A 24,889-nucleotide genomic window follows, 5' to 3' on the forward strand; every position below is an offset into this window, starting at 1 on the left:
TAAGGTTGCATGGACCACATTCTCGACACCATCTCTTGATTGTTTTCCTCATGCCAACCCAGTAGAATTACTCACGTAGCAGGACTTCCAAATTCTTTCACCCGAAGTGTCCTGCTCCATCGTGGTATGCTTTTAAGACCATTGGCGCATCCCGCCTCGGGACTACCACCTGCCAGACCAGTTCATGTGTCCGGGAGTTGATACTTCTTCGACATAGCTTTCCCTCGTAGATGAACAGTTTGCCCATCTCCTTCCACAACTGTTGGGTCTCCTGTGGAGCATCTGGATCAGAGTGCGAGTCAGCTTGCATCAGCAACTCCTTTACAAGGCGGACAGCCGGGTCGCTATCCTGCATCTCTGCCCATCCATGGTGGGGGCAATGGGTTGAACGTGGCCTCTCTGTTGGCGGAGCGCTTGTCTCTCACACAGTGGGAGCACTGGGTCACCCCGTGATGATGGAAAGCGGGTAGCTCTGTCTCCTCCAGATCTTCCGGGTCTTCTCCCCCATCAGGCAAGTTGGGCATCCTGGACAGCTCATCAGCATTAGTGTTTTTATGCCCCGCCCGATACTTGATGGTAAACTCGTAGTTAGACAGTCGGACCATCCATCGTTGCTCTAGGGCACCAAGCTTCACAGTCTCCAGGTGCATCAGCGGGTTTGTTGTCTGTGAAGACTGTAAATCTGGAGGAGGCGAGGTAGTGTTTGAAACACGCTGTTACAGCCCAGACTATGGCTAAAAACTCCAACTTGAAGGAACTATAGTTGTCGGGGTTCCTTTCCGTGGGCCGGAGCTTCCTGCTAGTGTAGGAAATCACTCTCTCTTTGCCCTGCTGTACCTGGCACAGCACCGCTCCCTATCCCATGTTGCTGGCATCCGTATGGAGTACAAATGGTTGGCCATAGTCAGGGTAGGCCAGGACTTTGTCTCCAGTAAGAGCCATTTTCAGTCGAGTGAAAGATTTGTCTTGTGGTTTACTCCGGAGGTTTCGGATTCTTGGCCTGCTTGGACTGGCCCACTAAGAGGTCCGGCATTGGTGCCGCTATCTTAGTGAAACCCTTGATGAATCTCCTGTAGTAGCCCACCAGCCCGAGGAACTGCCGCACTTCCTTGATATTGGAGGGTCTTGGCCAGTCCTTGATCACAGTGACTTTTTCAGGGTCTGGTGCTACACCTTCGGCGCTTACCACATGACCTAGGTACTGCACCTTGGGCTTCAACAGGTGGCACTTGGACGGCTTTTCCTTCAGGCCAAAACCAGAAAGGGCTTCGAACACCACGGCCAGGTGCTCCAGGTGGTCTTCACATGTCTTTGAGTAGACGGTTAAGTCATCTAGGTACAGCAGGACAGTTTCAAAGTTTTTGTGTCCTAGGTAACACTTCATTAACCGCTGGAAGGTTCCTGGGGCATTGCAGAGCCCTAATGACATGCAGTTAAACTCACTGAGGCCCATTGGTGTTGTAAACGCGGTCCTTTCTCTGTCCGCCTCTGCCACAGGAACCAGCCAATACCCACTGGTGAGATCCAAAGTGGAGAAATAGTTAGCTGATCTCAATGTTGCTAATGATTCCTCAATTCTGGGTAATGGGTAGGCGTCCTTATGTATAATGCGGTTAATCTTCCTGTAATCAACACACATCCTCATTATTGTTGAGCCACCCCTGCAGTGTTCGAGTTCGGTTCTGTTCGTCGAACACCCTTGTGTTCGCCGAACTGTTCGTCGAACACCTTCGAACACCGTTAAAACCAATGGCAGGCAAACAAAAACACATAGAAACACATAGAAAACACCTTCAAAGGTGTCTAAAAGCTGACAAACTGCTCAGAAGACATAACTAACACATGGAAAAGTGACAAGTACATATAGTCATGCGAAAAGAAAAGATGTGGAGGAGTAAAAGGAGGGGGAGACACAGATATAGGCATGTCATGCCCTTCTAAAATCCAAAAAGTGAGAAGCCGACACGGCCAGTCTGTTCCTGCCCGTGCCACCTCCGTGTCGCCGGGTTTGTGCCAGAGCCGTGGTGGACCCTGACGGCCAGCCCCCCTCTCCCAATACTGGTGCCTGTCCGCTGGTGGGTCGAGCGAGCCCCCCTGTGGTGGAGGCAGCTCTAAGATTTTTAATTTAAACTGCCTCTCTAATTTGAATGAATACACTTTAAATCCTTTTACAAGGATCTATTGAAGGGCAAGTCTCATGCCAGCAGCCACGTAATTCCAGCTCCAGTAGCGTCCACTAAAGCTGCTGCAGTTAAAAAGCTTTTATACGGATCGAGCTCGGCTGTCCACCGCAAGGCGTCCAACCGCCAGTCCCAGCCCCTATGCCTTGGGGTGCCTCCTGATGCTCTTCACTGAGTATCCCGTGGACCCTAAGCATTTCCTTTGAAAAAATTAAGTGTCCAAACTACAGGTGGTGTAGCTTGCTTAACAGCCGGGATAATACGCTGACTAGCAGACACTGCTACTAGGCAAAAAGTATTTCCTGGGCTAGATGCAGTTAAAAATTTGTAATTAGATAATCTCGCTGGATGCTGAGAAAGCATTCCATAGAGTCTCCTGGCACACCATATATGATTCTCTTAAAAAGCTTGGGGTAGGGGTCTAGGGGACGATTTTATAGCCAAAATCATGGCCCTGTATCGCAATGCGTCACCTAGGCTGAAGATAAATGGAACTGTAGCACCCCGAGGGCTCGGTTGCTGCAGAGGTATTGCACCTCACCCAGAGGTGTGATATCTCACTCTCAGGTAAGGATGGAGTGTGGATCAGGACCCCGACACCTGCATGCATTACACCACATTGCCATGGGGCAGGGCGACCAGTATGCCCCTGAGATGGGCACGAAAGTCCCTGTCCCTGGCTGGAGTGGGGGGAGGGAACACTGAGGAAGGGGAACCGTGTAGTGCAGGATCAGGGAGGAAGCAGTTCCTGGGTGCATTGAGAAGGGAGTATAAAAGGTGGGCACCATCTTAGTTCAATGCAGAGAAATCTGAGCAGAAGTGACAGGGAGCAGGGGCTCTGCATGAGCTCTGCATCAGAGGCGGGCCTAGTAACAGAGGCCCAGGCCTGGAAGAGGGAGAAGGAAGGAAGAGGAGCGGAGAAGGCTCCAGGAACGAGGAACGAAGGGATCCCAGGGTGTGGACGGGCGAGTCGCTATCGCACGCCCGAATCCACCTGCGTGGAGGGGTCAGGCCAAAGGGGGAGACCAGTCCCCGAAACTAGTGGAGGCGGGAAATGACCCTCAGCTAGAAACCGGAGGCTGTGACATTTTATGTGGCGCAGCCCCTCGCTACACCCGCTAGGAGGGCAGCACATAGGGTCAGGGAAACTGGCGCCAAGTTTACCAAGAGGAGGCCCGAGGCAGCCGGACAGAAGGGTTGGTAAGAAAGGCCAGACAAAGGACACACAAAGGGGGTCCTGTGAAGCGCTCCAAAGTTATCTGGGAGTTGTCTGAGACCCTCACCTGGTGAGCACAGTACGACGTGGGCAACCGATACATGCAGAAGTGGTCTGGATAATAAGAACTGTGATTAAAGGCCCTGGACTGCATCACTGACTCCATGTCGTTACTGCTGCTGCCCTGCACCATCACCCCCATCCTCCGCATACACTGCCCTGATTATATACTCCTCCCATGGGGAGTTATGCTACCCTCTGCTGCACCCACAACACCAGCCTCAGCGGTCTGCCCTGCAGCGGCGGTTCACTCTGACCGCAATCCATGGGTGGCGTAGTCGGACATTTAAACATCAAAACCACATAAATAGTTCCTCCACTGGTTTGACCGCCCTGAGCCACGGAACCGGGTCGCCGCCACGGAGACTACAACCACCAGCAACCACCAAAAAGGGTCCGGCTCCGGGATGTCCCAAGGCCCAGGGGGCGGGTCAGAACATTTTCATCACCTTTCATAATCACCAATGGGACAAGGCAGGGATGTCCTCTGTCCCCTCTCTTATACATCCTAGTGATGGATCACCTGCTCTCATCAATTCGCCATAACCCCAATATTAGGTGGATTGAGGTGGGAGGAACCGCGTGCAAGTGCTCTGCATTTGCTGATGATGTCAATCACATATATCCATAAGCAGGCTGTTATGGCTGAAATAGATCACTTTGTTACATGGTCAAATTTTAAAATCAATACAGCGAAGTCTGAGGCCCTCGATGTCTCCCTCCCCAAATCCATACAGGATTTCCCTTTGCCTGGCCCTCACAGGGTATCAAATTCTTAGGAATTCCTATTCATAGAGACCTCTCCGGTCTATGTTATCTTAATTTTGGGCCCTTTATTGAACAACTCCATACAGACCACGGTTGGCAAGTTAGAACTGTAAGATTCACTACGTGAACCACTGGTGTTTTGTGGAAAAGCACATGTACACTGTGTTCCAAATTATTATGCAAAAAGTGTTTAGGAGTGATAAGGGAAGAATTTGTTTGTTTGTCAGTTAAACTCATTGATGGTGATGTGTGTCAGGGCTCTTTATATCACTGTAAGCAATTGCAGACACCTGTGCTAATTAGTTTGGCAGGTGAGTCCAATGAACGGCAAGACTACTTAAGAAGGCTGTCCCACATTATTAAGCAGCCTACATTTTCTGCCAAAATGGGAAAGAAAAAGGATGTGTCGGCTGCTGAGAAGCAACAAATTGTGGAGTGTTTAGGTCAAGGCATGACTACAATCAACATTGTGCGATGATCAGGATGAAGTGTCTTGGCAATCAAGAAGTATGTAGCTGATTCACAGTACACACGTGTGCGTGCTGATAAGGGCAAATTGAGGACCCTTTCCTACAGGCAATTACGTCAGGTTAAAAGAGCAGTGGCAAAAAAGCCTTGTCATAGCAGCAGACAAGTTTTTGAAGCTGCTGGTGCCTCCAACATCCCCCGAACAACAAGATGCAGGGCCTTTCAGAGGTTTGCAGCTGTGCGTACGCCATCCTGTCGACCTCCTCTATCCACTGCACACAAGCAGAAACGGCTCCAGTGGGCCAAACATTACATGAAGACTGATTTCTAAACTGTTTTGTTCACGGATGAGTGCTGTGCAACGCTCGATGGTCCAGATGGATGGAGTGGAGGATGGCTGGTTGATGGACACCCTACGCAAACACGGCTACAGCACCAACAAGGAGGAGGTGGAGTAATGTTTTGGGCTGGAATCATGGGGAGAGAGATTGTCGGCCCTTTTAGGATCCCTGAAGGGGTGAAAATGAACTCCATAATGTATGTGGAGTTTCTCAAACAACACTTCCTGCCATGGTTCAAGAAGAAGAACCGTGTATTCCACAGCAAGATCATTTTCATGCATGATAATGCACCATCTCATGCTGCACATAACACATCTGCATCTCTGGCTGATATGGGCATAAAAGTGGACAAACTTATGGTGTGACCCCCATGCTCCCCTGACCTCTACCCCATTCAGAACCTCTGGAGCATCATCAAAAGGAATGTTTATGATGGCGGGAGGCAGTTCACATCTAAGCAACAGCTTTGGAAGGGTATTCTGTCCTCATGCAAAACAATTAAAGCAGAAACCATCCAAAACCTGACAAATTCAATGGACGAGAGAGTTCAGAAGCTCCTTTCGAACAAGGGGTCCTATGTGCAAATGTAACATCACCTAGAATAAAGTTTTGAGTTGAAAACTGTTTGATTTCAGTTTCTAATAACCTGCTAATGCTTATAATTTCAAAAATGACCAATTTTTTGTTCTTTATTAAAATGAAAAGGTTGATCGAAGAGTGTGGGGGATCTAAGAGTGTGGCAACCCTGTAGTCAGGATTACTTCGAATTCTGACAATCTGAGGATCATGTTGCAGGTAGTGCAGCAAGAAGGCACTTATGTGTCTTGCGCATCTCGGAGCCCCAAAATTATTTTCCGGGCTAGATGCAGCTAAAAATTATTATTAATTTTAAATCTGGTGGCGCTTAGTATAGATGGCCTAATAGAATCAGTACTGCACACTGCTACAAAGCCCAAATTATTTTCCAGCCAAGATACAGATAAACATGATTAGTAATTTGAAAGCTTAAAATGGTTGGTGAGGTGATTTTAACCAATCATCAAGCTTTTACTCTCCCCAGGATGACACAGGGGTAGAAAAGTCATTTCGGATCCATGATTTGTTCATCTTTATGAACGTGAGTCTGTCTACATTATCAGTGGAGAGCCGCGTGCGCTTATCTGTCAGCACACCACCAGCAACGCTGAACACACGTTCAGACAGAACGCTGGCTGCGGGGCATGACAAGATCTCCAAGGCGTAAGTGGCGAGCTCCGGCCATTTATCCAGATTGGAAGCCCAAAAAGAGCAAGGGTCCAGTGACACAGTCATGGCTACAATGTTTACTTGGAGATACTCCTGTACCATCGTCTCTAGGCGTTGACTATGTGTAAGACTTCTTTTCTCCTGTGGCCTTGCAAAGGATGGGCTAAAAAAGTGGTGAAATGATTCCGTAAAATTGATGTCACCAGCAGATACTGTGTTTCTGTTACGGTTTGAGTGCTGAACACTCGACGGTCCCACGGTTGGCAAGTTGGAACTGTGAGATTCACTACGTGCACCACTGGTGTTTTGTGGAAAAGCACAAGTAAGATTCTGCAACAGTCTCTGCTGATACTCCTGCATGCGTGCATCCCTTTCTATGGCAGGAATTATTTCTGCAAATTTACTTTTGTACCGGGGATCTAAAAGTGTGGCAACCCAGTAGTCAGGATTATTTCTAATTCTCCCAATTCGAGGGTCATGTTGCAGGTAGTGCAGCATCAAGGCACTCATGTGTCTTGCACATCCAGGAGCACCAAGTCCCTGTTGTTTCGGTGGCGAGGTAACAAATATGCTTCCTTCCTCTGTCCTCTACCCCCAACCTCGCACAACAGAAATGTGATCAAGGTCTCCCTCATCTGATGAGTCTTCCATCAGTTCGTCCTCCACTTCTTCCTGGGCTCCTGCACCTTTCTCACTAGTTTGGCTGCTACCATGTGCCCTGGTAAAACCATCTCCCCCACCCTCACATGCCTGCCGCCTTGGTGCTGCTGACCGTCTGGACCTTGCAGATGTTAGCCCTTCCGCATACAACTCCTCCTCCTCTTCTTCCTCCACCTCCTCTTGTGCCACCACCTGACTCCGAATTCTGTTTTAACATGTGCTCCAGCATGTAAATCACCGGAATAGTCATGCTGATAATGGCATCGTCAGCACTAAACATCTTCGTCGCCATTTCAAAACTGTGCAGAAGGGTGCATAGGTCCCTGATCTGAGACCACTCCTCCAGCGTGATTTGCCCCACCTCTGGATCCCGTTGGCCCATGCTATACATCAGAACGCATTGCACCAGGGCTTGTCGGTGCTGCCACAGTCGCTGCAACATATGCTGAGTTGAATTCCACCGGGTAGGCACATCGCATTTTAGCCGGTGAAGTGGCAGGTCCAACGACTTCTGTAGAGATGTAAGTTACTGAGCTGCGGGATGCGAATGGCAGAAGTGAGCACACAGCGACCGTGCCCTCTGCAGAAGGCCATCTAGTCCGGGATAGTGGGCTAAAAATTGCTGGACAACCAGGTTCAACACATGAGCCATACAAGGCACGTGTGTGATATTGCCCTGGCGAAGGGCCGCAACCAGGTTTGCAGAATTGTCGCACACGGCCTTCCCTGGTTTCAGGTCCAGTGGAGACAACCATTCATGAAACTGGTTCTCCAGAGCTGACCACAACTCCTCAGCTGTGTGACTCACATTTCCCAGACATTTCAAAGTAAAAACCGCCTGATGACGTTGAGCCCTACTGCCAGCATAGTAAGGAGGTGTGTAGGATCCCTTCTGCGCAGTTACAAAGCTTGTGGCATGACCAGACAGGCTTTGGGTGCAGGTGGAGGACCGAGAGGAGGTTGAGGAGGCAGAAGCAGTGGAGGAACTTTGACATAAAGAGGATTGACGCACAACTCGTGGGGACGGCAAGACTTGGACAGCAGCCCCTTGTCCTGCTGTCACCATAGTTACCCAGTGCCCAGTCAGCGATATGTAACGCCCCTGTCCATGCTTACTCGTCCAAGTGTCTGTGGTGAAATTCACCCTGTCACACACAGAGTTTCTCAAAGAAGCGGTGATGTTGTGTGCGACATGCTGGTGGAGCGCAGGCACACCTTTCTTTGAGAAGTAGTGCCGACTGGGCATCTGGTACTGGGGCACTGCAACGGACATAAGGTCTCGAAAATCCTCTGTGTCCACCAGGCGGAAAGGCAGCATCTCTGTAGCCAAGAGCTTGCAGATGGTGAAATTCAACCTCTTAGCTTTCTCATGGCTGGGAGGAAATGGTCTTTTACTTGTCCACATCTGAGGGACTGAAGGATGGCTGTTGTGCTTAGACGGGGTTGAGAAGGGTGTCCCCGGCAAACTGCCGGCCTGTGAGGAAGATGCAGGCGGACATGTTAGGTTGCCTTGATCCAAAGGTGGTGCTATCGATGTCGTACAGCGCTGAACACCAGCTGGTGTTACCACCTCCAAAGAAAATGATGACCTGCCAATCACGCTGGCTGTTGCGGGTAAAGAGGTGGCAGGTCTGCGTCCCAAAACAGGTGTGACTGCTGTCCCCCCCAGTCACAGAGGATGAAGAGGCCACGGATGCACAAGATGTGGCAGACGGCGGTTGGCCCGGCCGGCTAGGCCACATTGTAGCACAGTGAGCTTCCCACTGCAACTTATGCTTCATGTCCATGTGCCGGTTCATGCATGAAGTACTCAAACTATGTATTTTTTGGCCTCTACTAAGCTTTTGCTGACAAATGTTACAGATAGCACGAGTTGGGTCATCTTTATCTATTTGAAAAAATGCCCAGGCTATGCAAGGCTTAGCACCCATGCGACCTGAAGAGCCACCACGACTTGTGGTCAGAGGCAGAGTTGTGTTTGAGGATGCAGTTGTTGACGTGCTTCCAGTACTACGTCTCTGTCCAGGAAGGCGCAACCTGACCTCGTCGTCACTAGCATCCTCCTCCACCTCCTCTGCTGACCTCATCTCTTGGCTGACTGTGGGTTGACAGTAAGTGGGATCTCCAACCTCATCATCATCACCCTGTGTGTTATCACACCCGTCGTCCTCAGAGCTAACGGGTTCCTACCCTGACAAAAATCGAAAGTTGTCGCTCCAATCAGGTATTTGAGTCTCATCATCGTCTTCCTCATTGTCTCCACCAACAGGAGTTACAGTTTGGGAATGAGGGTCTGCATTATGGTCAGAACCTTCTGTGTCTGGTCCTGGATCCGACTTCTAAAGATTCTGGGCATCAGTGCAGATCATTTCCTCGTCTGGATTCACAGAAGCGCTGGAGCCGACCTCTGATTTCCAGGCTATAGTATGAGTAAACAGCTCTGCAGACTCAACCATCTGTTCTACCTCATACTCAGACGGGCAGCTGGAGATTTGGGAGCTGTGAGGAAGCAAGTGCGATTGGGGTGACACCTCTGAGGACTGGAGTATTTGTGATGTTGAAGTTGATGTGGAGGAGAGCCCACTTAAAGGAGCACTTGATATCCGTTGAAGCACCTGCTGTTTTTGTGCCTCATCTGGAATTTGTAGTGATTGGCGTGGCCGTAAGAAAGGGATCTTATCACATTGTCCGCTAAAAGAAGTAGACATCTTAGTTTGGCTGGAAGATGGTCTTTCTTCTGCAGATGTTACTGTTGCTTTAACACCTACCCCACGGACACAACCTTTTTTCCCCTTCCCAACACGCCTATTCCCCTTTCTACCAGCAGCAGGCCTTTTTCCACTCATTTTGGTGGTTAACTAATTCACAACTCTGGAGTTGTTTGCACAAAAAAACAATGGATGGGAACCGAGCAGAGCTGAGTGGCCAAACTGTGGTATTAGGCCAAAACTATTGTCTGGGTTAGATGCAGAAAAAAATTATATTCAGTTTGCAACCTGATGGAGGTCAGTATAGATGGACTAATAGAACAAGTCCCACACTCAGCTAGAAGCCCAAATATTTTTTCAGAGCTAGCTGCAGAAAAATATTATATTCAATTTGCAACCTGATGGAGGTCTGTATAGATGGACTAATAGAACAAGTCCCACACACTGCTATAAGCCCAAATATTTTTTCAGAGCTAGATGCAGAAAAATATTATATTCAATTTGCAACCTGATGGAGGTCAGTATAGATGGACTAATAGAACAAGTCCCACACACAGCTAGAAGCCCAAATATTTTTTCAGAGGTAGATGCAGAAAAAAATTATATTCAGTTTGCAACCTGATGGAGGTCAGTATAGATGGACTAATAGAACAAGTCCCACACACTGCTTGAAGGCCAAATATTTTTTCAGAGCTAGATGCAGAAAAAAATTATATTCAATTTGCAACCTGATGGAGGTCAGTATAGATGGACTAATATAACAAGTCCCACACACTGCTGGAAGCCCAAATATTTTTTCAGAGCTAGATGAAGAAAAAAATTATATTCAATTTGCAACGTGATGGAGGTCAGTATAGATGGACTAATAGAATGATGCTATGCCCAAAAGGTTTTACTTCACTAGATGCAGTAAAAAAATTGGTATTCTATATACAGGTGGTGTAGCTTGCAACACAGATATGCTACTCCACTGACTAACACACACTGCAAGAGGCCAAAAAGGATTAGCTTTGCTAGATTTAGCCAAATGCTGTGAAAAAAACTTGCACAGCACTGGCACAGACCTGCCTGGCAAAAACTGATAGGATCTGATGTAACTTAGTCCTGAAAAGGACTGCAATTACAATTAGTCTTTACTCCCAACCTATCTATTAAATAGCACAGACCTGCCTGATAAAAGTCATAGGAAATGCTGTAACCTAGTCCTTAAAAGGACTGCAATCACAACTATTCCCTACTCCCAAGCTATCTGTAGATTTGTGTGAAAATTGGCTTGAAATTAAGAAGGTATAGCGCACACAGCAACAGCGGTGCCGTCTAACACGCAGCTGCAGCAGTGTGAAAATGGTGGCGACGGGGAAAATGGCTGGGTCTTATAGGGCAAGGACATGTGACATACACTGCCAATGACACATGCCCTTGCTTGTGTGAAAAAAGCAGTTCGCTCCGTGTGTGCACTTGCTGATAGGCTGACAGATTGCACCTCCCCACTGTAAATGCTGGAAAGAGAAAAAAAAATTGGAGATCTTCATTATTTCTGCAGAGATCCATCCCCTGCCCCTCCCCCCGCCCCGCTGTACACTCAAACTGCGTATTAACATTAATTTTCATCATTACTGAGAAAAAATCCAGTTATGATTTTGGCGCACGAACAGTTATTGAACAAAACTTCGAACAGCCGAATTTTTTTCAAATCGTTCGTGTTCGCCGAACGGCTCGAACACCGCCCAAAACAGCTCGAATTTGAGATTGGCGAACAGTTTGAGTCGAACAACGCTCATCTCTAATCCTCATTGTACCATCCTTCTTTCTAACGAGAACTAATGGAGCTGCCCAGGGGCTACAACTATCTCTGATCACCCCAGCCTCCTTCATCTCCCGTAACATTCCTTTGGCACATTGATAGTGAGCTGGGGGTACAGGCCGGTACCTCTCTTTAATGGGCGGATGATCTCCTGTGGGGATATGAGGTTGGACCCCTTTTACCTGCCCAAAGTCTAGTGGGTGTTTACTGAAGACTCGCTCATATTCTTGGACCACCCGGTATACTCCATGCTTTTGGTGCAAAGTGGTGGAGTCAGTGCCTACTTGTAACTTCTGACACCAATACTCCATCTGCCCCTTGCAGCCATTATCCTCCGTCTGTTTGGATGGAGGTAAGGGTTCCACTGCCTTTATTGCATTGTTACTAACAGCGAGCAGCTTAGCAAGTGTAGCATACCGGGGTAAATGGACCTCTTTCTCCCCAATTCAGGATGAGTATCTGTACTCTCCCCTTGCGGACATCGACTACCCCCTGTCTGTCAAGATGGTGGGCCTACTATCAGAGTACATAGGTTCTACCAGGGCCTGATAATCTTGACCCCTGAGACCTATTGCTGCCTGACACCATATTAACATTTCACTCCTATGGGGCATTGCAATGGGGAATGGATCACTCATCCTGACACTGCCACTGCCAACTTCTCTACAGCTCTACCTGTTGTCTTTTCATCAGGGCTCTGATCTCCTTCTGCAGAACTCGCTGCTGACTGGAACTGGCGGTCTTAGCAACCTGCTGCAACAAAAGAATAATTTCCCGAAGACAATTCTCTATCACATTGGTGCCAATAGTTATCATAGGATGATTTTCTCGGCGATCAATATCAACAATAATCATTCCTTGTGATGGCAATTCTACTCGACCAACTTTTATGGTCACCTCTTTATACCCCACCTGAGGCAATGGCTGACCATTGCTGGCATAGCTACTAAGATGTTCATCTGGACGGCGAGTAATGTCTGAATCAGTCGAGTATTGTTTATAAAGGATATATGGCATCGTTGTCACCTGGGACTCAGTGTCCAGCAGTGCGTTCATCGGGATGCCATCAAGCACGACAGGTAGGACCGGTCGTCCTCCCACGTACTTGTCTCGCGAGCTTTGTGGGCCTAGTCGTCTCACTCCTGGGGGTTGGCCCTCTGCCCCAGGGGTTGCTCGTTTAAATTACAGAATCTTGCGTAGTGCCCCGCCTTTTGAAAGCGGCAGCAGATGGGTTGTCCGTCCTGGTCGTAGCGATCGCTGTTCCTACCTCTGGTCGGTGGAATTCTTCTCTGTCGTCGCCACGGGAGATCATCTGGAGTGGAAGCCAGCTGGATTCTTTCCTTTGGAGACACTTGCATGGCCTGCACGGTTTTGGTTAACGCAGCCACACTTTTGGTCAGCTATTGGGCATGAAGACACAGGTCTGCAGACGGGTCAGTGTCTAGAGTCTGCGCGTCAGCCTCCACAGGTGCTGGGGGAAAGAATGCCACCTCCTGGTTTTATGTGATAGCTGGGCGCCGGAGGGTTGCAGTGCCAGGATGGCTCGGTCTTTAAATTGCACAAAGTCCAGATCAGGGTTTTGCAGAGCCATATTGCGCAGCTGTGTCCGGTGAGCGTTAGAGAGGAGCCCCTCAATAAACTGCTCAGCTAGCAATCTGTCCTCGTCTCGCACACTGTCAGGTGGACCCCACCTGTTTGATAGCTCGCAGTGCCTCCTGCAGGTTTAGAGCATAGTACCCTTTTTTTGCACCCATAGAACTTCATTTTAATTTCTGCTGAGGTGCGGGTGTCAAAGGTATCCTTCAATCGGGCCAGTATTTCTCTTACAGTACCTTTGTCCCTGCCCGGCCAGGACTTCACCTCTCTCTGGGCTGCACCGATTAGCTGGCCTATGAGGATGCTGACTTTTTGCTTCTCAGACAGGGGGTACACTTTAAAAAAAAACTGCGCAGTCTCTCCTCAAAGTCGTTCAGGGTGTGCGACTCCCCTGAGTACTGGGGCAACCACGTTGCCCCTGGTATATACGGCATCGATAACGGCATTACAGTGGTGGCGGCAGTGCCCGCAGCTGAATCCTCTCCTCGGTTGGGCATCTTCCTCCCCCCTAGTGAATCTCAGCCAGGTCCTGGGTTTCTGCTGACGTATCAGTATGCTGCTCTGCAGGCGGAAGGATCTCTTACCCGGCGGTTCAGGATCGGGGCCTCCTGCTTCCCCTTGGCTGAGGGCAAATGACTTGATAACACAGTTCAGTACAGTCTATGGCAAACAGGACCCGGATATACCGGGCTTCGTGAATCCTGTTCGTGACGCCAAGTTGACGCGCCCCCTGGGCCGGTCATTGCTAGGGGAGATGCCACAGTGGCGGTGACCCGATCTGTGACGCTGTCCGTGACCCAGGGCAGTCAATGACATGAGATATTTACAGGGAATTTATAGTTTTTATATACAGCGTAGTTGGTTCAGCTCTCCACAGGCAGAGCTTAGCTCCAGGGCTGGAAGTAGTGATTTTATAGATGTTACTGTGCAGTGTAGTGTAGAGGATGGCGCAGTTAATAATCAGTCCACAACTTAATGGCGGTTTCCTCTTATCTTTACTTGCGGTGGTTAGGCAGACCGGGGCACGGGTACTAGCAGGTAGTAGAGGTCCGGGCGGCCTAGAAGACAGTTGGGGGATCCACCTAGCCAGGTGGAGTTGTAGGCCTTCCCTTTGCGCTACCTCTTTGGCCCTGCTGCATATAGCTATGTTGCGGCCCTCGTCCCTGAGTAAAACGTCTTTGTGCTCACCCGAGTCCGACCTAGTGTACTCCGAAGCAGAGGTTATCCCCGAGTCTCTGCACTCTTCCGACCCGGCGGAGGACCCCCAGTTGTTTCCTGAATCCTCCGGGGTACCACCTGATAACAAAGAGACAGTGACTTTTCTACACCTTGTACCTGATACCTCGCCCATTTCATCCTGTGAGCTTGACAAGATGTACCCCAAAGCAGAGATTACCCCCTAGTCTCTGCACCCCTCCAACCCAGCGGAGGGCTTCCAGTTGTCTCCTGAACCCTCTGGGGTGCTACCTGATAATAAGTGGAGAGAGACTTCCTTGTGTGCTGTTCCTGGTACTCCACCCGTTTCGTCTGTTGCTGAGGATGGCTGGATAGGAGGTAGCATCCTAGCTACCCAGAGGAGACCAGTTTTTCTGGTGGACAGTGGAAGTGATCTCCTTGAAGTGAAGGATTGGCCCTCGAATTCCCTGCGGAACATTCTGGCAGGCCTGAAGAAGAGGGGGCGTAAGGGGGGGTACTGTAACATACCTGGCGGTGTCCTTGCATAGTGGTCCATCTCCCACTGTGCAAGAGCGTGCACTTGATCTCCAGTCCAGTCTGCTAGCCTGGCTTCCCTCCATGCTGTCTGCTTGCCTCTGTTTCTGCTGCTTAAGGGCGGCGCCCGATCACTTCCTGTTTCTTGTACCTGCTGCGGGCACACCCCTTGTGCGTCCTCAGCCTATTGCTATTGTCACCTGGTATTTAACCCAGCTGCTCCAATGAATCCCTGCCTGAGCATTGTGTTTCATTCAGTGTGCTCTTTCACTCTGAATGTGCCAGATCCCCTTCTGTGTTTGCTTGCCTGTTGTAGCGCCGGCGTCCCTGCCCTCTGCTAGGCAGGGACGCTGTTCCCCTCACCTCCCTGCTCCATGCCCGGCGTCCTCCTCCCGCTCTGCTGGCAGCGCACGCTCCTTCCCGTCCACTGTGCTTAGGGCGCACGCGCGCGCTCTCCCTCCCTCTTAAAGGGGCCGCGCGCGCCGTCCTAAGGAATCCCCGGCCAATGGCCGGAGGACTTCACCATATATAAGGCACCTCCTCCAAAATGGAGGTGCCCGAGCAATGTTGTTGCACTGTTTACTACTCTGCTTCAGCCCTCAGGTCCCATTGCCAGTTACCTGCCAGTTACCTGCCAGATTCCTGCCTGATTATCTGCTACCTGCCTGCTAATCTGAGGTCCGACGGTCTGCCTTACTACTCCTGTCAGTCTGTCTAAGGACCAGTCTGCCCGCTCACCTGGGAGCGCACATCAGCCACCTGCCTGCTTGCCCGAGGTCCGACGGTCTGCCTTCCAACTCCTGTCAGTCTGTCTATGGACCAGCTTGCCCGCTCACCTGGGAGCACACACCTGCTACCTGCCTGCTAGTCTACCTGGAGGCTCCGCCGTCACGTGCTGTGACCACCTGCCTGTCCAGTGACTCCTGCTCGCTCACCTGGGAGCGCTCTTCTGCTGCCTGTCTGCTAGCCTACCTGGAGGCTCTGCCGTCACGTGCTGTGACCACCCGTTCTTCCAGAGACTCTCGCCTGCTCACCTGGGAGCTCATGTCTATCATCAGCCGCCACAGGTCGTACCAACCCTTTACCTAGAGACTGCCCCGGTCACTTGCCGTGACCATCTACCCGTTCATCCAGAGACTACCCCGGTCACTTGCCGTGACCATCTGCCCGCTCATCCAGAGACTGCCCCGGTCACTTGCCGTGACCATCTGCCCGTTCATTCAGAGACTGCCCCGGTCACTTGCCGTGACCTCCAGCCCGTTCATCCAGAGACTGCCCTGGTCACTTGCCGTGACCTCCAGCCCGTTCACTCAGAGACTGTCCCGGTCACCTGCTGTGACCTCCTGCCCGTCTTCCCTGGTCGCCACCCGCTCCCTTACAAGGACTGCCACCTTGTATAGTAGCTCAGAGGTTCCGCCTCCCAGACCCGTTACAGTTTGCTCGGGCCATGGAACCCGGTGGCACCCAAGCTCCCTCGCTCTCGGACCTGTGTCATGAACTGTCCCGTCAAAGGTCCCAACAGGAGTCCATCCTGGGTCACCTGCGGAATGTCAATACTCGCCTGGACACTCTGACTGCTCCACCAGCAACCTCCGCCAGTGCCATGTCTCGCAATCCGGCAGCTCCGCTGCCCACTAATACCATGGTATCCTACCCCGGACCCCGGCTTTCTGCACCTCCTCGCTTCGGAGGCGACTCCGTCCAGGCTCGGGGCTTCATAAATCAGTGCACCCTGCACTTTGAACTATTGTCCCACCAGTTTAACTCCGACCGGGCCAAAATTGCATTCATGTCCCATCTCACCGGGGAGGCCCTGGCCTGGCTAAATCCTCTATGGGAGAGAGGAGACCCCCTGGTGTCCAACTTGCCTGCTTTTCTCACGGCTTTCCGGAAAGTCTTCGACGAACCCGGACGGAGGACCTCATCCGCATCATCACTGCTACGCCTCCGTCAGGGAAGTCTCACCGTGGGCCAATATGCCATACGGTTCCGTACCCTTGCCTCGGAGCTGGCCTGGGATAACGACGCTCTGGTATCCGTCTTCTGGGAGGGTCTGTCCGGCCGTATTAAAGATGAACTTGCCGGTCGGGACATTCCTACCACTCTCGATGACCTAATAACTCTTGCCACCCGGATTGACCTACGGTTCCAGGAGCGTGCCAAAGAGGTCACCCGTGAGAGGAGGTTACCATGTCTAGCTCCTACTTTTCAGAAACCCGTCACTCCCTCCGTCTCTACCCAGGTACACTCTCCTGAGTCTATGCAGGTTGACCAGACCAAGATGGTCAAAACCCGTCAGGACTTACGCCGTGCCGAAGGGAGCTGCTTCTACTGTGGCAGTAAGGAGCACCGGATCCGTGCCTGCCCGGAGAGGTCGGGAAACGCCTGTGTCTAGGTTCGCTCAGAGAGGTCAACCTAGACAAGAATAAATCCTCTCCATCTCTGCTGCTGTCAGTCTCAATCGTCTGCGGGGAGAACCGTTATTTCGAACTAGCCCAACTTGACTCTGGAGCAGCCGGGAATCTTATTTCACAGTCCCTGGTAGAGAAATACCGCATCCCCACCAAACCTCTGGCTGTACCCTTGTCTGTTGCTGCCGTGGATGGGGGCCTCTTACCACGCCCCATCCAACTCATCACCGAATCCATTACTCTGCAGGTGGGAATGCTGCATTCTGAAAGTATCTCCTTTCATGTTCTGCCTGGACTCTCTCACACCCTCTTGCTAGGCCTACCTTGGCTCCAGAGACATGCACCCGTGCTTGACTGGCAGACCGGAGAAGTCCTTCGCTGGGGACAGAACTGCCATAAGACCTGTCTGGTTCCCGTCCATCCCATCCGTCCTTCTCCTACCCCAGCTAATCTACCTGGACTTCCGATTCCTTATTGGTCTTATGCTGATGTCTTTAATAAAAAGGAAGCAGAGACACTACCTCCTCATAGACCATACGACTGCCCTATCGACCTGTTACCTGGTACTACTCCTCCCCGTGGGCGTATTTATCCTTTATCCGCTGCTGAGACCCGGTCGATGTCCGAATATATTGAGGAGAATCTGGCCAGGGGATTCATCCGGAAATCTACCTCCCCGGCGGGAGCAGGCTTCTTTTTCGTCAAAAAGAAGGACGGCTCTCTACGTCCCTGTATAGACTATAGAGGCCTTAACCAGATCACGGTGAAGAATAAGTACCCCCTTCCGCTCATTCCGGAGTTATTTGATCGTCTGAGGGGGGCTAGAATCTTCACCAAACTGGATCTCCGTGGGGCGTACAACCTGGTTCGTATCCGTCAGGGGGATGAATGGAAGACGGCATTCAACACCCGGGACGGCCACTATGAATATCTGGTAATGCCCTTTGGTCTCTGTAACGCTCCTGCCGTCTTTCAAGAGTTGGTCAATGACATCTTCCGGGACCTTCTCTACTCCTGCGTAGTGGTGTACCTGGACGACATCTTGGTCTTCTCTCCGGATCTCCAGACTCACCGGAGGGACATTCGTCAGGTCCTGCTCAGGCTCAGGCAGAATCACCTCTTCGCTAAATACGAGAAGTGCCTCTTTGAGCAGACCTCGCTTCCGTTTTTGGGCTACATTATTTCTCAGACCGGCCTACGAATGGATCCAGAGAAACTGTCTGCCATCGAGAAATGGCCTCGACCGGAGGGGTTGAAGGCCATTCAGCGATTCCTGGGCTTCGCCAACTACTACCGCCTCTTCATACCACACTTCTCTTCCCGGACTGCCCCAATTTCCGCGCTCACCCGTAAGGGTACTAATCCCAAAGAGTGGCCGCCCGAAGCAGAGGAGGCCTTTCTTTCCCTAAAACAGGCCTTCTCTTCCGCCCCGGTGCTGCATCGCCCGGACGGCAACAAGCAGTTCTTCCTGGAAGTTGACGCCTCCTCCTCTGGAGCCGGAGCGGTACTTACTCAAAAATCATCTTCCGGGAGAATGGTAACTTTTGGCTTCTTCTCCAAACTCTTCTCCTCTTCTGAGCGCAACTATTCCATAGGAGACCGAGAGTTATTGGCCATCAAACTGGCATTGGAGGAGTGGCGTTACCTACTCGAGGGGGCTCTTCACCCGGTAATAATTTACACTGACCACAAGAACTTGGCTTACCTCCAGCATGCCCAGAGACTTAACCCGCGCCAAGCCCGGTGGTCCTTGTTTTTTGCTCGCTTTGATTTTGTTCTTCATTTTCGCCCGGCTGACAAAAACGTCAAAGCAGATGCCTTGTCCCGATCCTTTCTGGTGTCCGATCTCGAGGAAGAACCTAAACATATCATCGATCCCGCCAGAGTAATGCAGGTGGCTGCCGTGAGCCTAAATCGTCTCCCTCCCGGTAAGACGTTCGTATCAGTACCTGATCAGGAGAAGATCCTACACTGGGGTCACTCGTCTAAACTAGCTGGCCACGCCGGTCAGAAAAAGACCCTCCAGCTTATTACCCGGCACTACTGGTGGCCTACCCTGCACAAGGACGTAATAGACTTTGTTTCTGCCTGTGTGTCCTGCGCCCGCAACAAAGTCCCGAGACACCTGCCAGCCGGTCGCCTTCTTCCGCTTCCTGTGCCTGCTGCCCCCTGGCAGCATATTGCTATGGACTTCATAACTGATCTCCCCGTCTCTGCCGGTTGTACGGTCATTTGGGTGGTCGCTGCCCGCTTTTCCAAGATGGCTCACTTTATTCCCCTGCCTGGTCTCCCGTCTGCACCCGAGCTGGCTAAAGACTTTATCCGCCACATCTTCCGTCTTCATGGCCTACCCCTCCACATCGTGTCGGATCGTGGGGTACAGTTCACCTCACGTTTCTGGAGAGCCACTTGTAAACTGCTAGACGTCACCCTGGACTTCTCTTCCGCTTACCACCCACAGTCTAATAGTCAAGTGGAGCGGATCAATCAGAACCTGACCAGTTACCTCCGGCACTTCGTTAATGCCCATCATTCTGACTGGGTGGATCTCCTACCATGGGTTGAGTTCTCCTATAACAATCACGAGAGCAAATCCTCCTCCAAATCCCCGTTTTTTGTAGTCTTCGGTCAGCATCCTCAGATTCCTTTTCCTGTCTCCACCTCTGTGGACAACCCGGCTGCGGAATCTCTCGTTAGCAAATTTTCCTCCATTTGGGAGAGTACCCGATCCGCACTCCTCCAGTCGTCCGAACGGATGAAAAGACACGCTGACAAAAAACGCCTGGATCCTCCACAATTTCGTCCTGGAGATAAAGTCTGGCTCTCGTCTAAATATGTCCGACTCAAGATACCTTCTTACAAGTTAGGGCCTCGGTTCATTGGTCCTCTGGAGGTCATCAGTCAGATTAACCCGGTGGCCTATAAATTAAAACTCCCGGCCAACTTACGGATCCCTAACTCCTTCCATGTATCTCTCCTCAAACCTGTGGTACTTAACTCTTTTTCCAAGTCTACAGGTACGCCTCCTGCTCCGGTTTCTGCTGAGGACGAGTTTGAGGTAGAGAACATTCTTGCCACCAAAAGGGTAAGAGGAAAGACCTTTTTTCTAGTAGATTGGAGGGGGTTTGGTCCTGAGGAGAGAACGTGGGAGCCCCGGGAGAACATCCATGCCCCTCTTATCCTAGCTAAATTTCTGTCTGGCCTAAAAAAGGGGGGGCCTAAAGGGGGGGTACTGTAGCGCCGGCGTCCCTGCCCTCTGCTAGGCAGGGACGCTGTTCCCCTCACCTCCCTGCTCCATGCCCGGCGTCCTCCTCCCGCTCTGCTGGCAGCGCACGCTCCTTCCCGTCCACTGTGCTTAGGGCGCGCGCGCGCGCTCTCCCTCCCTCTTAAAGGGGCCGCGCGCGCCGTCCTAAGGAGTCCCCGGCCAATGGCCGGAGGACTTCACCATATATAAGGCACCTCCTCCAAAATGGAGGTACCCGAGCAATGTTGTTGCACTGTTTACTACTCTGCTTCAGCCCTCAGGTCCCGTTGCCAGTTACCTGCCAGTTACCTGCCAGTTACCTGCCAGATTCCTGCGTGATTATCTGCTACCTGCCTGCTAGTCTGAGGTCCGACGGTCTGCCTTACTACTCCTGTCAGTCTGTCTAAGGACCAGTCTGCCCGCTCACCTGGGAGCGCACATCAGCCACCTGCCTGCTTGCCCGAGGTCCGACGGTCTGCCTTCCAACTCCTGTCAGTCTGTCTATGGACCAGCTTGCCCGCTCACCTGGGAGCACACACCTGCTACCTGCCTGCTAGTCTACCTGGAGGCTCCGCCGTCACGTGCTGTGACCACCTGCCTGTCCAGTGACTCCTGCTCGCTCACCTGGGAGCGCTCTTCTGCTGCCTGTCTGCTAGCCTACCTGGAGGCTCTGCCGTCAGGTGCTGTGACCACCCGCCTGTCCAGAGTCTTCTGCCCGCTCACCTGGGAGCGCTCATCTGCCGCCTGTCTGTTGGTCTTCCTGGAGGCTCCGCCGTCACATGCTGTGACCACCCGTTCTTCCAGAGACTCTCGCCTGCTCACCTGGGAGCTCACGTCTATCATCAGCCGCCACAGGTCGTACCAACCCTTTACCTAGAGACTGCCCCGGTCACTTGCCGTGACCATCTGCCCATTCATCCAGAGACTGCCCCGGTCACTTGCCGTGACCATCTGCCCATTCATCCAGAGACTGCCCCGGTCACTTGCCGTGACCATCAGCCCGTTCATCCAGAGACTGCCCCGGTCACTTGCCGTGACCTCCAGCCCGTTCACTCAGAGACTGTCCCGGTCACCTGCTGTGACCTCCTGCCCGTCTTCCCTGGTCGCCACCCGCTCCCTTACAAGGACTGTCCCCTTGTATAGTAGCTCAGAGGTTCCGCCTCCCAGACCTGTTACACCTGTCCTTCCTGGAGGCTGTATTTCCAGGCCTGTCTGAACACGCTCCTTGTCTGTTCGTGCCACCTTCTAAAGGCCGCATACCTAGACCCGCTCCAGTATCTTGTCTGTCCTGTCTGAACACGCTCCTAGCCTGTTCCTCCCGCCTTCTCGGGGGTGCATACCTAGACCCGCTCCTGTATCTTGCTACTGTGTCTGTTCTTGTCTGTATACTCTTCTAGCCTGTTTCCTGTGTCCGTACCTTTCCTTTTTCTGCAGAATCTGAACTCGTTCCTAACTCCTGCTCGTCGTCACTGTACTTCCGTTTGTGAGTTAGTGGTCCTCTCGCTACTTCACTGTAAGTACCCTGTGGGTATCTGGTTCTGCCTTTCCCTTCCTGCCTGTTCTGTGTGTACAGAGCCCTGTCCCCCCTGCTCTGCCTTGCTCACCGCTCCGGCGGTTCTAGCCTGCTCTGCCTTGCTCACCGTTCTGGCGATTCTAGCCTGCTCTGCCTTGCTCACTGCTCCGGCAGTCTTGCTCCGCTCTGACCCTTTGCTCACTGCTCCGGCAGTCTAGCTCCGCTCTGACCCTTTGCTCACTGCTCCAGCAGTTTCTCTCCGCTCTGACCCTTTTCTCACTGCTCCGGCAGTCTCTCTCCGCTCTGACCCTTTGCTCACTGCTCCGGCAGTCTCGCTCTGCTCTGACCCTTTGCTCACTGCTCTGGCAGTCTCGCTCCGCTCAGACCCTTTGCTCACTGCTCCGACTGTCTCGCTCTGCTCTGACCCTTTGCTCACTGCTCCGGCAGTCTCGCTCTGCTCTGACTACTCTTGCTCACCACTCCATGCGGCCTCGTCCTGCTCTACTCTTGCTCACCGCTCCAGGCGGCCTTGTCCTGCTCTACTCTTGCTCACCGCTCCAGGCGGCCTCGTCCTGCTCTACTCTTGCTCACCGCTCCTGGCGGCCTCGTCCTGCTCTACTCTTGCTCACCGCTCCAGGCGGCCTCGTCCTGCTCCACTCTCGCTCACCGCTCTAGGCGGTCTCTCGTCTTGCCCTGCTCTCGCTCACCACTCTGGGCGGCCTTACTCGGCTGTGTTTGTCCACCACATCTGTGGTTCTGTTCCTGAGTCCCAGTGTGTACTGGGTCCTATCCCGCCTGTGTTCCTACCTGCTAGTGCCTCCCTGTCTGCACTCTAGCCGTGCTTGCCTGTACCCCCCTGCCTGCATACCCGCCTGCCTGCATACCAGTCGTGCCAGCCTACCCGCCTGCCTGCATACCAATCGTGCCTGCCTATACCCACCAGTCTGTGTGCCAGCCTAACCTGTCTGTTCCTGTATTCCCCTGTGTGGGTCAACAGCCGTGTCCGGGGTCTGTCCTGGAATAGTACCAGGTCCCTCTGCTCGGTTCCTCATTGGTGCACTGGCGTCGTATGCCGTCGTGCGACCCTGGTCGGATCGGGTGAATACCTAGTTACGCCCCTCCAGGCATTCACTCTCCGGCACGGTGAAATGGAATCACATGCACACGCCGCTCAGCCCGGGCGTGTGCATTACACATAGGATGATACAACTAGATAGAGGGAGTGATTGATACAAAAATACGAAATGAGGAAAAGGTGTGAACCCATAGATGCAAGTTTATTGCCTTGATGTATTTTCTGTAGAGGCCCTTTAGCTACCATTTTTCCGGTATCGGGGGCTCTGGGTGTCAATAGTCTGGGGGAGGCAGGAGCTGGATGGTCACTATTCGGGGACACTGGATGTAGCTTGTGACTTTCACTCGGAAATAAATGTGGCTCTCAAGGTTGGGGATCACTTCCCTGGGGTCTGGTGAGACTTCAGCACATAATAAGGCCCATTAGATCAACATTGAATACATTTGATGTGAATTTAATTTTTGGGCCAAATCTGAATCAGTTAATGAGTTCAAATTTCGTCAGATTCGCTCATCACTATTAAAGAATCATAGTATGTCATTTTTAAGTAATTCTAATAAAAATGTTTCCTTAAATAGGTATAGAAGCCTAATGGAGCAAAGGAAACCATTCATCAACATGGTAAAGGCTTACGGCTCCGCATTGATTCTCTTGCCAGCCTTCTCATTCTTAATGAATACTGGAGTCTCTCTCCGCACACTCTATTCTATGAAAGACTTTGACTTGAGTAACCAGGTGGTGTTCCTTAATCCTCGATATCTCAGGAACCTTACATCTTACTGGAAAGGCTTTGGGCTTAAGTTTCACCGTATGTCCTCCGGTTTCATGTTGGCCAGCGCAGCCTTCGAACTTTGTGAAAAGGTTACACTCTATGGTTTCTGGCCATTTCCTGAAGATCTTGAAAGGACCCCGATTCTTTACCACTACTATGATAACAAACCTCCTAAGGCCGGCTTCCACTCTATGACTGATGAGTTTTATCAGTACTTGCTGATGCACAGTCAAGGATCTCTCCAGCTCCAACTAGTGCAATGCTACTAAAGAGCAACGCAAGTATTGTAAATGGTGCTGGTAATATTTATAAAGTTTTAGGGGAATGTGGAGCTTTTATTTTTTTTATTCTATCTTAGAAGACCAGTAGAAGACCTACAAAATACAAAAAAAAACAGAGAAAGAAGCATGTGATCACCAAGTCATCGAACAGAGAAAGTGGAACTAGCGCTGGGGACAATGATAATTGTATTACATAGGGGTGATGTCACCCGCGAGTATTGGGAATCATCATTTTATTACTCACCATAAACCAATCTATATAAGATAATTTTTACTTCTTGTCTGTGATTTTACCCTTCTCTTCCCCATCCGGACTGCAATTAAAACAATGTGGCAAAGACGGTTTCATCATTCAATGAGAAGAATTGTATTGAGTGGATATATTACATATACAGTGCATTGTGAAAGTATTTGGCTCCTTTGACCTTTTCTACCTTTTATCACATTTCTGGCTTCAAACATAAAGATTAGTGATAAGCGAGCACTAAAATGCTCTGTTACTCGTTGCTCGGGTCGAGAACATTGGAATACTCGGGTGCTCGACCTGAGCAACGAGCCCAATGTAAGTCTATGGGAAACTCGAGCATTTTTCAGGTGGCTCCCCCAGGCTGTCTGCAGAGGGCCTAAAAAATGCCCAAATCGATGGGAACAGTGCTGAAATGACATGGAAACAGCATGGGGAAGACACCTGGAAGCATCTATGACTCCCAGGTCACTGCTGTCAACAACGTTGTCAGAGGAATTACGCCACTTTTACGGACTTACAATAAAACATACAAAAACTAAACCAAAATGGATTTTCCTGGGAAATATGTTAAGGAACATTCTTTCCAGGGT

The 24,889-nt window shown here is 51.2% G+C and overlaps 1 protein-coding gene across 1 annotated transcript in view; it reads left to right on the forward strand.

The window, feature by feature from the left end:
• LOC141165455 (alpha-2,8-sialyltransferase 8F-like) overlaps positions 1-24,365 on the forward strand; it is a 589,715-nt gene extending 565,350 nt beyond the window's left edge. Inside the window, exon 7 of the mRNA XM_073651052.1 lies at positions 23,578-24,365. Coding sequence (XP_073507153.1) covers positions 23,578-24,040 — 463 coding nt within the window. The 3' untranslated portion in view covers positions 24,041-24,365. The remainder of the gene's footprint in view (positions 1-23,577) is intronic.
• Positions 24,366-24,889: the final 524 nt, after the last annotated feature.

This window comes from Phyllobates terribilis, unplaced genomic scaffold (genome assembly GCF_046119375.1).
Source record: "Phyllobates terribilis strain yellow unplaced genomic scaffold, ASM4611937v1 Scaffold_11__3_contigs__length_659146591, whole genome shotgun sequence".
Lineage (NCBI taxonomy): Eukaryota > Metazoa > Chordata > Amphibia > Anura > Dendrobatidae > Phyllobates > Phyllobates terribilis.